Source organism: Tenrec ecaudatus, chromosome 11 (assembly GCF_050624435.1).
Source record: "Tenrec ecaudatus isolate mTenEca1 chromosome 11, mTenEca1.hap1, whole genome shotgun sequence".
NCBI lineage: Eukaryota > Metazoa > Chordata > Mammalia > Afrosoricida > Tenrecidae > Tenrec > Tenrec ecaudatus.
The window spans coordinates 106451840-106469721 of NC_134540.1; the positions used below are offsets into that span (position 1 = coordinate 106451840).

At 50.0% G+C, this 17882-nt stretch overlaps 1 protein-coding gene and 1 non-coding gene across 2 annotated transcripts in view; both read left to right on the plus strand.

Moving 5' to 3' along the window:
* The window catches only part of STK24 (serine/threonine kinase 24), a 130565-nt gene that overhangs the window by 87771 nt on the left and 24912 nt on the right, over window positions 1-17882 (plus strand). The window contains exon 3 of the mRNA XM_075563475.1: window positions 16396-16452. Coding sequence (XP_075419590.1) covers window positions 16396-16452 — 57 coding nt within the window. The remainder of the gene's footprint in view (window positions 1-16395; window positions 16453-17882) is intronic.
* On the plus strand, window positions 10192-10353 carry LOC142461828 (U1 spliceosomal RNA). The gene has a single exon (XR_012787018.1). It is a non-coding gene; the product is annotated as a U1 spliceosomal RNA (small nuclear RNA).

Below are 17882 nucleotides of genomic sequence, written 5' to 3' on the forward strand. Positions count from 1 at the left end.
CCGTTAATTGAAGGGCTGCCAGTGTATTTAACGGTTCCATGGAAGAGAGTTGAACTGAGCCATTTGTACTGCTCTGTGGACTAATTAGCTGTTTATTTCATCATGTTGTATATATTTATATCTGTATGTATGTGTGTGTGTATATATATATATATTATATAATATCACAAGTGTCCTGGTTTTGCTTCTCTAGAGAACCCTGTTTAGCACAGACATGTTAGGAGATAGTGTTAGAAAATGTGGTACTGAGAAGGGCAGTGTGGTGTAGGGAATCCTCACGAGCTTGGGGCTCAAGCTTGCAGTGTCTTATTCCTGTGTCTTGTAAATGCCCTTTGGAGAATACCTTCCTCTAAAATCAGGCCCACTGCCATTGAGTAAATTCTGACTCATAGTGACACTGTACGTCAGTGTGTTGGACCAGGTTGACTAGAGAAACAAATTCATTGACGCCCATATATGTGTAAGAGAGAATTTTATATCAAGAAGTAATTGTGCATCAATAAAACATCCCAGTCCAGACCAAGCCCATAAGTTCAATATTAGCCTATAAGTCCAATATTAGCCCATGAATTCCTCTTTAGACTCATGCAGCATATAAAATGATGCCGAAGGCAGGAAGATCACAGGCTGGTGGGTGGAAATTCCTGTGGATCCAAGGGCAGCAGACGCATCTCCAGGGCCCTGGCTGCCATCAGCGTGCCTCCACGTGACTTGTCAACAAGAATGTGTAGCAGGGAGAGAGAATTCCTAGAATCCTCCTGAGAAGGCCACACCCACAAGGAGGGATATCAGGCTGTGACCTGATTGAGAGGCTAGACCCACCCCTTCATTCTTTTATTAAGTTGACATGAAATTTTGCAACTACCAACGGTGGGGGGTGGGGGCGCTGGAGGTTTCCCGGACCCTGCTTATGAGAAGGTCACACCTGCAAGGAGGCACCTTACTGGCAGGCTAAACTCCACTCATATCTACTTCGAGGTGCCATATTGGCACAAAAACCTTAACTGTCACAGTTGGGGTAGAGTTAACCCTTTGGGTTTCTAAGGCTGTGGATCTTTTCTGGAAGCAGCCAACTTCAACTTTCTACTGGAGTGACCAGTGGATTTGAACTGCTGACTTTGCAGTTAGCAGTCCAGCATGCAACCTGTGCCACCAGGGCTCCATTCTGCTACTCCTCTTTCCTGTGGAGAGGTAGGTGAGTTTGAACCTCTGACCTCTTGATTGGCAACTGTGTGCTTAACCACTGCACCACCAGTTCTCCTTCCAGAAATGCCCAGGGGGCAGATGTCTCATCCCTACAGCTATACTGGAATTCTGAGTGAGTAGCCTGGCTGTGCTTAGGAACTACCTACTGTAAATTCTCACGATCCGTGACCCTCAGTAGGCCAGCAAATCTTGCCATAGACCTGTGTGCAGGTTGGACATGTTAAGAACATCAAGGCCTTTGTTGGATGCTGTTTAAAGGGAGTCAGGTTGAAAGCCCTGCTGCGATCATAAGAGATTTATCGGAGAGAGGAAACCTGAAGACAGAGTAAGCAGAACTTTGCTCGCCAATGGCTTCCTCGTCCTCCTCCTGGGTCCTCATGTCCGCTGCCCTCCGCCTTCTCTCACAACAGCTTGTGTGGCATCTCACGCCTCTCAAGTGAGGTTAGCATCGGCAGGGTGACCCAGGGGTGGGTATGCCTTCTGTCCTCTCTTAGGGTTGACCAGTGTGGAGACCACGGTGGGGAAGAGCCGCTAAAGCACTCTCTCACATCCGCTTAACTCCTGTTCCATGCTGCTCCGTTCACGCCACATTACCAGACATCGCAGTGGAGGTTCCGGGATGACTCTTACTGGGTGGGAATGACATACTCACGGAGACGACACCGGCCGGTCAGACTCTGAATTCTCTCTGCTTGTTTTGTTTTGGAAAGAGAGATAACCGTAATTAATTAATGTGGGAGGGGTCACGATGATAGCAGTAGACTAGACCCTGGTTTTCCTTCTCAAGGTACCCAGGCCCCCATTCTGCACTTCCATTGCCGAGCCAGTTTCTCTCCACACCTGGGTATCCAAACATCTCAACTTTAGAGAACAAAGGAAAATAACTTTCCCTTTTAAAAATCCAAGCGAGGGAGAAGCTGACAGCCAAGACCAGCCGAGTGCTTGCGAGGTGCACAGAACTTAGAGGAGGAGGGAGCCCGGGGCCAGGAGGGTTTGTGGATGGAGGGCCCCTGGTGAACCTGGTTGGAGTGCCCGGTTCCTGTATCTCTGAAGCACCTTCTCCTGAGCACCTCAGAGACCTGAACGGATACTGAACCCAAAGGGAGACAGCAGGAGGAGGAACAGAAGGCTTTAGCCTCTCCCTGCTGGGCTCCTTTGGCACTCACTGTCCCCCCTTTTGTGACTGGGAAGGGGAAATTCGGGGCCAGAAACATTTTGGTGTCTCCGCTTTGTTTTGAGTTGGCAGGCGTGGGGAAAAGAAACGTGTGTTCGGTGATTTGTCCACTGTCTCCATGGCACAGTGGAGGGAGGCGATGAATAGTGTAGATGTGGGGTGCATCTGACTGTGACAACGCCGTGGAGAGAAAGATGACAAGCTGTAGCGTGGCCAAGGAAGGCGGCTCAGGGAAGAGGAGGCTTCCAGAAGGAAGTGGGTGGACCCAGGTAGGAAGAGTGGAATGCAGTGGGCGGAGAGCAGGGCATTCACAAAGGCGTGAGCCAGGAATGTGTCTGGAATTCACCTGGGACTTTGACTTCCATGTTCTCTGCCCGGGTCAGCTTGGTGAGGTTGGGAGGAGTCTGGCAGGTGTGAGTGGCTTCTAGAAGCGCTGACTCTCAAAAACACCGCTGTGCTCATTGAAGTATATTAAACTGCGGAGAGAGGGCAGAGGTGTGCCAGGAAATACTAGGATTCGCCCACTTCTGCCCCGTTTCCTTAGGAGTTGACTGGATATCTTAAACATAATGGATTTCACAATTAACGTCCAAATATCTGTTCTATTTCCGTGCTGCTTATTTCTAGTTTCACAACATGTTGATCTCGGTTAATCTGTATGATCTAAACAAAAGCTGGAGTGTGTATGATTCCTTTTAAGTGATGAGATCACAATGCGTAGCCCACGCCCATGACCGTCTGCTCTCCTCTGGCCCATAGTGACCCTGAGGGCAGAATAGGACTCTTGGGGGGTCCCAAGGCTGCAAACACCCAAGCAGGGCTGCCTTTCTACTGGGGAGCAAATGGTGGGCTGGGACAGCCAGTGTTTGGGGTAGCAGCCCGAGGTGCTGCCAGGGCCTCTGAAGAGAAGTAGTTCATGCAGATCTTTCTGTCTGTGATCCCAGGCACAGCTTGCTAACAGCACCTCTTTGGAGTGGAAGCTCCCCCTGATGGGTGAGGATTAGACTTGTTAGTTTGTGACGAGTGGGAGGGCCACCGTGTTTGTCAAGAACGTCCTCGGTCCTCGGGTTTATCTGGTGTGAGCACACCCAGAGGAGACCCCTGAGAGCTGGCCGAGGGCAGGAGTCCATCCTGGGCCTAATCCCACACCCAGCATCCAAAGCGTTTGTGGTGTTGGGGCTGACCTCTCTGTGCTGTGAGAATCTCTGTTCTCTGAGCAATAAACAAAAGCGTTCTGCACGTGACTTCAATTAGGAGACTCGCAGTCCTCGTCCACGTAGGCTGCCTGGTATTGTATTTGTTCATTCTAAACTTGCCCGTGAGGATGTCTTCCGGGCTCCTGAGGAGTCTTGCTGCCTCTTGGCCACCGACCAAGCGAGCGTTGCCCTGTGTCCACGGCCCTCATCTGGCTGAATTGTTCTGCCAAGCGAGCTCTGGGTCCCAGCAGCAGCAGGACTCCTCTTCCCTCCACATATGTCCGTGTAGTAGCAGCCACCCCGCCTGGCTTCCTTTGCCTTTTTTGGGGGGGTGGATTTGAGGGGGAGTCATCTGCTGCAATCTGATTGGCCCTGAGCAGCTGCAACTTCTGGGAAAGGAGAGGAAGCACATCTGTTAGCTCTGAGAGTCATTTTTAGGATTTGTCCTCGTGTTTCTGGGAAGAATAGAAATGCTACATCCAACCCAACCTGGGGTATAAGCCTCCGGTGGGCAGAGACACAAAGCTGTTTTCTTTTGGGTGGTCTAAACAAATCAAGTAAATTTTGCTTTACAGTCTCAAGGGAATGCATTTCATTTTGCAAATCAATTATGGGGGAAAAATTGTAGGCTCATTGCCAGTGATAATATAAAAGATGTGCTTGAAATGTTTCCAAGGATGGGGACTGTGGATTTCTTTATTTCTCCTGAACACACTGTCCTAGTGTAATTGAAGAAAGTCCCTGAAGACACTTGGCAGCTCCATCGTATGTTTTTCTATCCTGAAAGTCAAAGGGAATTAAAATTCCAATGAGGCTAAATATTTTCCTTTACCCAAAAGAAATTCAGTCCTGCTTTCTGGCCAGCGCTACCTGCTGTTTAGAGTCCTTTTGTCTCTACGTACATGTTCTACATAGTTAAAATCTCCCATTTAATGTAATTAGCTCATGTATTTAGATAAAATCTTTAACTATACCATAGGTTTTAAAAATTTCATATATTTCCAAGAAAAATTATAAAATACAGTACAATATAAAACCTACTGCCGACAAATCTTGTTTTGACTCATAGTGATCCTATATGGCAATTTGGAGACTGTAAGTCTTTACTGGAGCAGAGAGCCTCCTCTTTCTCCTGAAGAGCGGCAGGTGGGTCTGAACCAGCAACCTTGCAATAAGCAGCCCAGTGCTTTAACACATAGCACCACTCTATGTATTCATGGTATAATATCAGTTCATACGTCTTACTTAGATTATGTGATGAGGGCTCTCGGTATGTCATTAACAGGCCCAGGTGGTTCTTATTTATGTGTAGAACATAGGTTCCCAAGCCTATTTGGCCTACCGCCCTCCCCCCCCAATTAAAAACATTTGTACGATAGCCTGTAATCCAAGAGAGTGTAGGCATCTACTCTTGAAACTTCCCCTCCCCTGGTGAGGGGCAGTGACCCCCATTTGGAAACACTTCAGTGCTTGGACATAGTTACATTAAAATGTAGATTTGGGTCCAGTGTACCTGAGCTGGAGAGGTTATTTGTCAGTATGGGGCTGAACCCCAGAATAAGCTGGTTCAGCGTCTGATAATTAGGAGATGGGGTGGGGGCACCTTCAAAGGGTCCTTGGGGAAAACTGAATGGGAAGTGAATGGGCTTTCCCGCCCTCGTTTTGAAAAACCCTTCTTCATAAACCAGCTTGCTCTCATTCTCTCTCACTGGTTCGCGCACACAGCATGGCTTTGCAGGAGTGTGGGCTTCAACGTGAGTGAAATGGACGTCTCGAACCAGGCCTTTTATGGACTCCTGTCCGGTACAACAAGAAGTTGTCATGGGAAAGAAGCCGTCCTGATCATGACTGGCGGCCATGTCTGCCAGGTGCCAGACTGAAGCGCGAGACTGGCTGCTTGCCAGGAGTCTGTACCGCGCGCTGTAGATGTTTGTCGCTGTGACAGAGGCCCTTCCTCTGTGGGAAGTCGGGGCAGGGGTGCAGCTCGTGGTCCCAGGCTCCCTGTGGCGACGAAGGGCAGGTGTTTTCCTCACCCGGCGACGCCGTGGCCCATCGTGGGTCCTGCGCGTGGAATGGGAAGCACCAGGCCGTCGCTGACAGACCGTGGGATTTGGCGTTCGATCCAAGTGGCCATTGACTGTCAGCGCTGCTCACCTATAAATCGGGACCGTGTCCGTGTTCCCAGCAGTGCTTCACTCTCGAGTAACCGTGTGAGTGAAGATTGGCCAGAATGAGAAAGCCAGAGAAGCCAGAAGTTCAAGCACCAGAAAGCATCCCCTCATAAAAGCAAGCCTCAGGCACCAAACCACCTGACTTCTGAACATGCTCAGCTTGAGCTTACATTCCATCGGTGACAGTAAAAGTATAAATGAGTAGATATTTATAAATGTGAATGGGCTTCAGCGAGTTCTGGGGAAATGTCCATGATCTTTTCATCCCATTTTCTGTAAATGTAAGAAGGCTGGCCGGGTGACACGTGGGTCAGAGTACTCAGCAGCTAACTGACAGGATGGGGGGTTGAGCCCACCACTTTCTTTGGGGGGAAGATGTAGTGTAACCCAACCCCCAAGCCTACGGGCTGTCGCGTGGAGTCCATCTAGCTCCTGGTGCCCCAGGCGGCAGATAGCACCGCCTGCCCTCTGCCTGTCACACTGGCTGGTGGGGCCGGCCAGCAGCCTTAAGGCAAAGTGCCACCGGCCGAGCTTTCACGGTAAGGGGATCTGCACCCTCTTCTGGCAGGACCAGCGAGCCCTCCACGCGGCTCAGTGGCCTTGGGCTTTATTTAGAAATGCAGTTTGTGAACTCTGCATTTCTATCCACTGTCGCCTCACAGGGGACCCAGAAGCTCCATGGGGGTCGGGGCGCTGAGCCCCTCGCAGGGGAAAATGTGGGTATGATTGACAATCGACACTTGAGCCACAGCCACCCAGCCCCAACTGCCCCAGAGCTGACTGTGATCATGGGACCTGGGTAGGGCTTTGAGGCGGTAAATGTGATGGGCGCGGACCACGTCGTCTTTGTGCCCTGTCATGCCTGGGGGGTGTGAACTACTGACCTTGCTTACCTGACAATGCGACAAGGGCTCCCCGCCACCTCTGCCTGCACTCCCCCCCCTCCCCTTTCAAGGGCAAAAGAGACCAGGGAGCTTCAAGAAGATTGTGGGAAATTCCATGATCTTTGTCGTCCCTTTTCCACGAATTCTTTCAAGGCCGCTCACATCTTTGCTCTTTCCCACCGTACTCACCCTCTGATTCAGTTTGTTTAATTTCTTTAGGCTGGGTTTCTATCAAAGAATTAACACCAAGTCCTCAGTACTCGGAGGGAGGGAGTGTTTTACTCCTGGCATGTGTTGTGCATTGAACATTGAAATTTTCACCCAGAGGAGAATCTTAGGTTAGAAATACACGTCAGCAAGCATTTTGTCAGCATTCTAAGTCTCACAGTGCAAGATTAAAGCATACAACTTGCTAGACTTGGTCGGTTTTAAACCATTAACTACAGTGAGCTATGAGGTAGTTGTACTTGACCCCCTAATGAGCTTACTCTTTAACAAGGATGAAATGCATAGCAGGAATGGGCACCCCCCTACCCCCCCACTATTTGTTCTGATTCCTCTCTCTCCTGTCCTTTTCCACAGGATTGACTTGTGCCTGTGCCCTGACATCTTTGTAAATGTAACTTTCTCTAGAGGGCTGAGAAAGTTGTTGTGTGTTCTTTTAAATAGATTTCATTATTGTAGCAATTTTAGGCTTACAGAAAGATTCTTCAAAAAGCATGCAGAGATCCTCTATATCCTCGTTAAGCCCCATTTTTTAATAAAACACTTGTAGATCGAACACAAAACACTCTCATATTCTTCCTTGCTTATTGGAATGCAGTGGATTAATGACCTGCCTAGTGGTTCTTGTAGTGGTTTTTGTTAGCCCCACAAAACAACCTTCCTTTTCTGATGGGTCTGGTTAAGAAGTTGAGAGAAGATGCTGATTGGATTATATGATGCCACTGTGAGTGCTTCTTCACTGGGTTTGTTGTGATTATTGTCCTGCTCCGTATAAAATCGGCTACCTCAGAAGCGGGACGGGGGCATCTCATAACCAGCAACAGAGATGATCTGGAGTGGAGCAGATCCTTTGGGCCTCGGGATCCCTGCATTTTAACCCCTTGACCCGTGACACAGCTGCGACATCAGGAGGGATGGAGGAGGAGCAGCAGCAGCAGGTCCAGGAGCCAGAACATGAGACAGTGGTAGCCTTCCCAGCCCACAGAGCTGGAGTGCTTTGGGACACGAGGCTGGCTCGGGAGTGCTCCACCCTAACCTTCCTAGAACTTATAGCGGCCCACATTATGTTAAGTCACTGCATGGGCTATGACTAGGCCTCAGTTTCCAAACCACTGAAAATCCTGGCCCAGCCAAGGCGGCACAGAAGCTAGCTAACAATCACAAACAGCAAGGTCCTCATGGTCAAGAGTACCAGACGTCAGCTCGGTCAGGGTCCCAGCCTCTTGGAGGTGCATTCCCAGCTGTTGCCCAGAACGCCGCACCAGAGAGCCGCCTGCCCTTCCCTCTGGCAGCCACCCAGTTAGACTCCCGATTGCCCTCGGGTCATCAAGTCATCCTGTATGGGGGCTCGGAATGGCGGGGCATCTCTGACGCCAGCTTCACTTTCCGCCCCACCATCAGCCTTTGGGGTCTCTCAACCCTTGCCCCTTCTGGCGTGTCTTTGAATCTTGCTCTGACCTCTTGATCTCATTTTTGTGTGGACGACGCTCCTTTCCTGTCCCACTCACCCTGCTGTCCTCACAGCAATGGCTGGGTTCATGATTACCAGGCTTACCCCGATGATTTATTTCACTAGCCTAAGTGTTGGTGATTCTCTTTCCGTTGCACACAGGCTTAGTAGGCCACATGGCTTTCTACTGCATCCTTGAAAATGTCAGCTGAGCGGGATTGCTTATCTGCCCCTCACCCCTCACTCCCCCACCTACACCCCGTTTCCTAATCTCCCTGTTGTTCCCACGGAAGCCTCCCAGAAACACACTCTGACACCCACACCCATCACCCCCGTCCGCTGTCAGGCAAGGCTCGCATGCTGCTTGTCTCCTTCCGTGTCAATCAGAAAGGCCCTTCTCCTGCCTGCCTGCCCATAGCACTTGGGGTGTCCTCTGTGCTGTCTGCCTCCTCTTCTTTGTCCACTTTTCTATTAGGTCAGAGTCTAGGTCTTGACTCACTGTTATGGCCTGCAGAGATACTGAGCATGCAGCAGGTGTCCTATGGACTTGATGCATGTTTTAAAATTCTAGTGTCTTTGAGACAAAGGAACAAGTCAGTTTTGTTTGTTTGTTGAGGCTAGGAACCATGTTTTGTGGCCCCCCCAACCCCGAAAGCTGGTGTGAATTTGATAAAGTGAGGCAGCTGTGAGATTTGCACCTTCTGGTCTCCACAAGGTTCCTCGTGGGCCTGGGGTTTGATTGGGATGAACGAGTATTAACCCTCTAAATTAGCACTCGCCATAGAAGCTAACAATCCCCAGGCGCCAGGCGCCGCCTCCCCTCATGATCCCAGCAGCCCCGTGCCATTGTGCAGGTAAGGAAGGGGAGGATTGCAGAATCCAAGGACCTTGCCTCAGGTTGGGCAGGGGCAGCGGCTGGTTTCAAGCTCAGAGCTGCACGCTTTGTGGGTATCGCCCACCATGTTAGCAAAAAGGTGTACTTAAAATGTTCTTGATGCCTGTGACCCTGGGCTGTTCTGCATTGCGTGTGCATCCTGGCCCTAAGCCGTCAGTCATAACAGACCTTTGCCATTGCTGGTGATGACATATGGAGGCGCTCGTATATGCAGAGCAGAGGCAAGCACAGCTTTATGACTTTGCTTTAGAATTTATGCTCCAAACGTCGTATTCATTGATAACTTGTGGAACCCATCCTTTTCTTGCTTGCTTTTAAGTTATTGGCTTTTACTTTTTGAACTCTTTATTGTCTCCCGATCGCTACTATGCTCCGTTGGGGTGGATCAAAGGATGGGGTCATTGAGCTTACGAATGTAGTATGATCACACTGTACTCACAAAGGAAAGAGGGAGGTGCGTTCTCACATGTGGCTCACATCGGACACAGTGACTGCCATGCGACCCTGGAGGACAGGCCGGAGCTGCCCTGAGGATTTGCGAGAGCGCGGAAAGCCCCATCTTTCTCCCGAGGCACGGCTGGTGGCTCTGAGCTGCCGACCAGGCAGATTGCAGAGCAGCGTGTACCCCCTTCCCCACTGGGGCTCTTCCAGACGCTGCTGGAGACGGGATTGGGAGGGCCTCCAGGAGGCCCGGGCCCTGCAGCCCCCAGCAGCTGGGCTTCCAAGAACTGGCAAAAGTGACACTTGTCTCCTTGTTCCTGGGAACACCCTCCTGCCCATCAGAAGGGGGTGAGGATGGTAATGGCAGATCCTAGTGGACAACTCTGTACGAAAGGCCCCATCTAGTTAGCGTTACAGAGGAGAGCGTTTGGTTTGTTCAAAGGGTTTCCACACACTGAAGCCGCCTCGTCTTTGCCTGGATGTGCGTGGACCGTCTCTCTGAAGGCTACCTAAGCACACCAGCTCTGATTACGAGGGCGGCGGGGATTAAGACGGCCAGCTCGGGAGAGACCATGATCACGAAGGTGGTTTTCCCAGGGCGAGGCTCACCCACTGCACTCCGGATGTGCTGACCCCCGCGATTTCCCCAAATGCGGGAAACTCGGCGGCATGATTGGTGGTCGTGGGGGACTGTGTGCGCGTTCTCCCCTGAAAAAAAAAAAAAGGAAAAAAAAAAGACGGGCCAGCTGGGGACCAGGAGTGGCAGGGTAGTTTTCTCCATAGATACACTGGTACCTTTTAGCGTGTATTCAGTCAGTCACCCCCACCTCCTCCCACGAGAAATTTGTATCCTCGGGCCATTCATCATTTATATGTTCGGTTTTAATTTTAAATCATTTTTTTTAAGAAACCACACCATTTATTTCTGAGGGGCCAGGTGCCAGGCAAGTCACAGTGTAGGGCAGGTTTTGTGAGGGCAGGGATTTCTGTAAGTGGCAGCGCCTGGCCCTCGTGAGAAAGGCCAGGTGTGCCCCTCTACCGGGCAGTCTTCGCCAGGTCCCCTGCATCAAGCCTTGCAGAGCAGACAGACTGCCGCAGGTTGTGTTTCGCTCGGAAATCGCATGCAGAGAAATGCTATTCGGCCTTGTGAATTGAGCCATTTTGGATTCACTGGGTGGTTTTGGTGACGATGGCAACAAGGGTAACAGCACTTTGCAGGATGCTTTCACCTTCACGATCTCATTTGATTGAGTTGAATTGTGAGATTAGCCGCTGAAGCAGTGTTGGAGTCTTGTGTGGGTGAGGACTGGGAGACTGGGAGCGTCACGATAGCAGTGACTGGTCTCATGCCCACCGTGAATCAGCAGGAGCCTCCGTGGGCCGGCAGAGCAGGCTGTGCCGAGTACGAAGAGACAAGGGTTCATGGGCACTTGTGGCCCAGGCATCACTCTGGGCTTTACCAGCATTGCACAGGGACCCAGTGGGAGCAGTGGGGCAGTCCTGGCAGTATTGCTGGCATGTAGTGAGTAGCAGGCAGGGTATTGGTAGATATCCTACACTGCGCAGGATGGCTTCTCAAATAGATTGTGCAGCTGCTGAGAAACTGATAGAGGAGGTGGAAACATTCCGTTATCTTTTACTTCTGTCTTCCCATAAACTGCTTGAAGCCCCCTCTTAGGGGGCGGTGTTTGCCTGTTGTTCGGTGCCACCGAGCTGGTTCCGACTTACAGTGTGGACAGCCGAACTGAACACTGCCTGGTCCTGCGCCATCCTCACAAGACGGCATTCACGAAGGAGCAGGCTGCCCGCTGCTAGGAAATTGACCATGGGAAACCACTGTATGGAGTGTTTGCTTAGAACCCCGCAAGCAGGCACATTTTTCAGTTCCTGAGAATATCTGTTTAGTCTCTTTTGGACATTGATCAATTTGTTCCAAATTTGTGTTTGAACACCAAAAAGTTCGGGAACTGAACGTGGTTCCTCCCTTCACCCCCCCACCCCATAAGTCATGGAAACCCAAATAATTGGTTTCGAGGCCTCAAAATTACATTTACAAATTCATTTTCTAGGACTTTAATGCAAAGTTAACACCCCCAGGCTGTGGAAATACTCCCTAGAACTTCTAAACACAGTACATTGCCAACAGAAATGCTTTCACAACACTGTACATGCATGTTCAGACACACTAGATGTTGTCCAAGTAAGAGCAACCTTCAAGCATCACCCCTGTGTGTCCCAGGTGAGGCGACACACGTGACTCCCTCTAGGCCCATGCAGGCTTGTTCACGGTGCATTGTCAGTTGCCTGTGGACAACAAGCAGATTTGTTTTGAAGTTTGCTGTTTGGGGAGCAGAAGCCATGGTGCCGCTTGACCACTGTGACATCACTGTATCACTGTAGGAAGACATCGCTGTGACCCCCCCCTAAGGCCCAGAAACCCCCTCCCCCCAAAACGAAAGCTATGTATATATGCCTATATTTATTTATTTATTTATTTATTAACAAGCCTTGTCATCTTCAAAGTACCCGCCACTCCACCTAATACATTGGTCAAATCTGTCATTTCCTTCTTGGGGGAAATATTTTTCAAATCCATGTTAGGATGGCTGACAGCACCTCCCCGTCTTTCTTCACCTCTTCTATGCCATCAGCTCACTGTCCTCTGATGTCCCTTTGCATTCCCAGAAACAAAAAGTGAGGTCAGGTGAGTCCGGTGCGTGGTGCAAGAGAGGCAGGCTGTGCACGAGCAGCTGCATTGCCCTGGTGGCAAGGCCAGTCCGCCATCTGCCACAGATCAGGGCTGCTTTGCCATACACTGCTATGCAGTCTTTTCAGACCTCTAAATAGAAAGGTTGATATTAACAGTCTGACCTGGTGGGACGAACTCCAAATGAACGAAGAGCCAACATTTCCATCCATTCGGGAAGCTGATGGACGTCCAGAACTAGCTTTATCGTCAATCGGCATTTCACCTTTTTGGAAGTGAGAAAACCACTCATACACTTGAGTTCCCCCATAGCGCTGTCCTTGTAAGCTGTGTTCAACATCACAGCAGTTTCTGCGGCAGTTTTCCTGAACAAGAAACAGAATTTCCCAGCCACAAGCTGTTCTCTTAAATTGGCCATCACAAAAAACGGGTTCAAAGGAAACTGGCTAGAGAGAATCTTCTCAGGCGATGCCGCTGGGTGCACTAACTCAGAGTGAGTTGCTCGATGCTCGCCTAGCAGGAAAAATGCATATTATGAAAACTCTGCGCAGCCCAGTGCAAGTATGTGTTTTGGGAGTACCCCTGGTCGGTGCTTCGCTCATTTTTTGGCAACTTGTCCATGTCAGATGCCTTTGTTTCCTACTAATGAATGGGGAAATCACATCTTTTCTTAATCCAGTGTATCACAGGAGTAGTTCTTAAAAACACAAAGCTCTTTATTTCATTTCTCTTCAAATAGCTCCTGTTTCCTTTTTTGAACTCTTTTGTGAGCTGGGTAAAGGCTTTCAGGACAGACCTTCAGTTTCCCGGCCCACCATTCACACCTTTGTGGTTCAGCGCCCTCTGTCTACCAGCTCCTGTTTGCACTCCCTTTCCTAACCTTCTGAACCGGGTCGTTAGGTCAGTGAGCTCTGTGGATCTCAAGTGCTTGATTGGGCTGTTTGTACCCTGCTCGTGTTATTGGTCCCTTTGTAGGACCTGCCCGTCTGAGTGTAAACTGAAGGGGGGATGGGCTTAGTTACACACCTGCAGGGGCTTCCCCAAGGCCCGCTGTCTCCTGTTTGCTCCCAGGCCTCACCCTGGCACGCTCCCAGTGACCCTGCATTCCGTGTGTGCGCAGCCCAAGCAGAGGACACCCAAGCCGAGGCTTACACAGGTCATCCTAAATGTGGTGGAAAGGGAGTCTCCGGTGGCAGGCCCCCCGTGCAGGGCTGTGTGGTTTTCACGAGACGTGTCTCCCTGGCGGGAACGAAGGCACACCCACTGGAGTTGAGAGCAAGCTCGGCGGTCAGTGGATGTCTCTGGATGAGTGAACATGGCTGGTCAAGGTGCTTAAAACACCGGGACCTGAAGGAAGGACCGTGGAGCAGTGTCACCGGGCGGGGGCAATCATCCTCAGCACAGCTAGCTGGGCAAGGCTGGAGTTACGAATGGAAGCAGGCCTGCCTTGCACTTCACCCTCCTTTCTAGGGAGGGTGAAGCTTTTATAATGGAAGGGTGGGGCTGCTGCCTTGGCAGGAGCGGCCGGCTGGGTGGCCTGTTGTGCTGTTGCTTAAATGCCCAATGCGGTGTTAGGGACACAGAAAAGTAGGTCATTTTATGTCCTGTCATGGTTCTCTGAGAGAGAGAAAAAATTTCTAATGGGGTGTTTCGTTTCCTGCTGGGTTTAACTGGGGAGTAGAGAGCTGGGACAGGCCTGAGGAGGATGGAGATGGAGGTACTTGTGCTTGGCTGCTTCCCCACAAACTTTCTTCCCAGTATGCAACCTTGCAGGCAGGCAGATCAAGGCAGAGGGAAGGAGAGCTTTCCGACCTGGCAGCTGGCCTACCTGTTAGCAAGCCCTGCTGCACTGCCCTGCAAGTGGAGGAGCTGAGCTTGTTTAAAAGACTCCATCCACAGTGGGGATTGGTGTCATCCAGAAGGGACTTACTCAGGACGAGTGTATTGCCTTTATCAGATAAGATGCTCTTGGAGTGCCTTGAGAAAGAACAGCATAAACATTAACAGAAAACAAGTTTTTCAGAAATCTACATTGAGTGTATTTGGAAAATTAAATGTTGAAGAGTTTTTTTTGGTTATTTTTAAAATCAGGGTCAGTGGTAACTGAGCCTCTTCAAGGCAGGTAGGTGCCAGTCCTGGCTGATGTCCCCAATTCTAGGGTCTTTTTTTTCTTTTTACAAGGGGTAGTCCCAAGCACCCGTTTTTAAGGCATTTTCTAGTCTAGAATTTAATTGGCAGATTAAATAGTAGATGAATTAGTTACAGAGTGCACATTAAGGCATAAAGAAGCTTGACAAAGTTTATACAGTAAAACTGGATTATTTGAGATCAGATGTATTGTATGAATCACCATCAATGAAAATGAGTATGCAGTCAACCTCCCCTGATAGGGTTGCTATGAGCCAGATGGAGGCAGTGGCAGTGAGAGTTTGAGAAATCACAGAGGACATGAGCATTCATTCCGCTCGCCCAGCTCAGGCATGGCCCCTAGGCACGCTAGTCTACCATTTGCTGGGAACCACAGGCAAGCAAACCTGAAATTTTAATCAAACCAATAGTTGTGAGCATAAAAGTGTGCACAGGGTCCTGCTTTAAAAAGATACAGCGTCTGGGGTCTTAAGACTTGAAGTTAAACAAGCGGCCATCCAGCAGGGAAGCAACAAAGCCCAAAATGAAGAAGCCTGTGTGATCACGAGGTGTCGGTGGGATCAGGCATCAGATGATGAAAAACAAACAATTCCATCGATCTGAAGGAGAGGGATCAGAGGAGTTTGCCCAAAGCCCCTCTGTTGGCAATTGGACATTCCCTCACAGAAGGGACACATGGAAAGGACGAGCCAGCCTAGTTCTTTAATGCTTCCTCCCCCAGTACCGGGACACCAGTTCTACCTCCCAAATCCTGCTACACCACAGTATGTGCATTGGGACAGATAAAAACTTTCGACACACGGAATCCAGGAGAGAAACTCCTTAGAAACAGTAATGGGAGTAACGAGTCCATGAGGGTACAGGAGGGAAGGGGGTAAGCGGGGAAAGGGGGCACTGATAGCAATGATCATGCATAAGCTCCTTGAGGGGAGCGGGTCACAGGAATGTGGGCGAAGGGAACACATCAGGTGGTGTAAGATATGAAAAATAATACATAATTTTTAAGGGTTCGTGAAGGTAGTAGGGTGGGGGAGGCAGGGGATAAAGGGGAGCTCAAGTAGAAAGAAAATGTTTTGAAAATGATGACAACATTTGTACAAATTCACTTGCTATAATTGATTTATGGATTGTTATAATATCTGTAAGAGAACCCAGTAACGACTTAAATAAATAAATAATGACTTAAATAAATGAGGCAAAGTTTTTTTTTTTTTTTTTTTTAAAAAAGCTGTGTTGGGTGGGGTGCACAGGGTATGCAGACTCAGAGCCGACCAGAAGAAGGGTCTTTCTGAATTTAAATGCCACCGAGCAGAAAGGCCTGAGAAACCACATACATTCTATAGGTGCTGGCTGGGGGCCCGAAGCAGGCAGGGGCCGCTATATCAGTGCCCTGGAGCCAGAGCCCAGGAGCCCTTCCTTCCTTCCTCCTTTCCTGCTGTGTGCGAAAGCTGCTGGGAGCCACTGAGCAGCACTGTGACCCCGCCCGGACTCTCACTTTTGACGTTATTGCCCCTGTAGGGCGACAGCTTGGAACTCAAAGGGGCTCTTCTCCTGGGTTCTAGAGCAGCTGTTCTCAACCTGTGGGTCAAGACCCCTTTGGGGGGAACGGCACTTTCACGGGGGTCGCCCGATTCTTCACAGTAGCAAAATGAAAACGAGGAACTGCACTTCAGGGCCGCGGCCTCGGGAAGGTTGAGGACCAGGGTTCTAGAGGATCGCTGGGTTGGAGTCCCCTCCTTGGCACAGTAGAGTTTGGGTCTTTTTGCTCGCTTGGACGTCCTTTCTGGGCTGAGAATGTTCCCTAGAGCTTTCTAGTTCTAACGGGTTGGCACACACACGTCCCCCTCAAGTATTTTTTCTTGCTTTAAAAAGAACTCTCTCTCTTTGTGTTTCTGTAGGACACCAAGTTGTGGATAATAATGGAATATCTTGGAGGAGGCTCCGCCCTCGATCTGGTAAGTGTCACTCTGGATAGCGCATCCGAGTTCGTTCTCAGAACACATTGGCTTTAAAGATAAGTCTGGCCCCATCCGTTTCTGCTTGGTTAAATTAGTTCCAAAAGGGAAGCAGGTTTGTCATTATGTGCGGGTTTTTTGCTTCCGTGTGAAAACTTGCTGAAAAGTAACGTCTCCTTTTGAGACAGGTTTACGGTGTCCTGGGAAAGCAAGCCCCGGACGGACATGGCCGTTCATGGAAGCAGTGCCTGGAGCTCACTTACCCGTCATGACCATTGCCTCTTTTAGAATGGCTGCCCCATCCTTGCTTCATTACTTCAGATGGCACTGTGATAGAGGATGTTGGAGCCCCGGCAGGGGGACGGCCCACTTCCATGGCATGGAGGCACGCACACAGGCACGGTTTGCCGTGCTGGACTCAGGGTGAATCTATCCTGGCGTCAGACCAGCCCGCGTGTCTCCTTACCTGGGACTCTCCCACACTGCTAGCCACATAGGGAGTATAGGCGAGGGCTGCCTAGGACAAAGAGCCCAGGTGGTGCAAACGGTGAGCGACCAGCTGCTGCTGGGAGAGTGGTGGTTAGGGCCCACCTCTCAGCTTCGGATGCAAAACCTGCTTTTAATCTTGAAAGAAACCAGCCAAGAAAAACAGATGGTGAAGTTCTTCTCTGTGACACCAGGGGTCGCTAGGAGGCAGTGGCCAACCAATAATGTCAGCCACCTTCAAAAGTCCCAACCGGAGTAATATCTATCAGTAATGCTGTGGTTGCATTCTGGGCTTTGCTAGAATATTCACAAACAACCGGTGTATCGTAAACAGTGCTAATAGCATCCTTTAAACCGTGTGTGTGTGTGTGTGTGTGTGTGTGTCCATGTGTGTCCACCCCTGTCATGGGAAGCCAGCCCCTAACACATCATTACGGGTCCGGTAGGTGCAATTGTACAGCGATAATATGTAAAGAGCATAGTAGAGTTACTGAGAGCATGAGAGATAGAAGAGAAGTATTGAAATAAATGGAGTCAGACACGATTCATGGTAGCATGCTCACCTCAGCCCCGCCCGATGGTCCACGTGGAGGGAGAGAGAGATTTAATGCTAGCCCAGGCTTTTTATCTTCTCTGGGGATATGCAAGCCCCTAATTACAGGTGAGGACATACGTCACAGGAAGGGGCTGTCCTATAGGTGATACAGTAATGAGAGGGGGTGGTCTAGGGCCATACACGCCATAGGAAGGGGAGGGATTGGGGTATACCTGTGACAAGATGGGAGGATCCTAGGTTTAGGATGGCAGCTTAACTTTGACCTATTCTCTGGATCTCCATAGGAACCATTATCAGTAGGGTGTAAACCCACCTACTGGAACCAAATAGATGACTGCAGGCGTCCATTGTCCTTAACAGCAGGGAGTGGGGCCCACTGCAGTCTAGC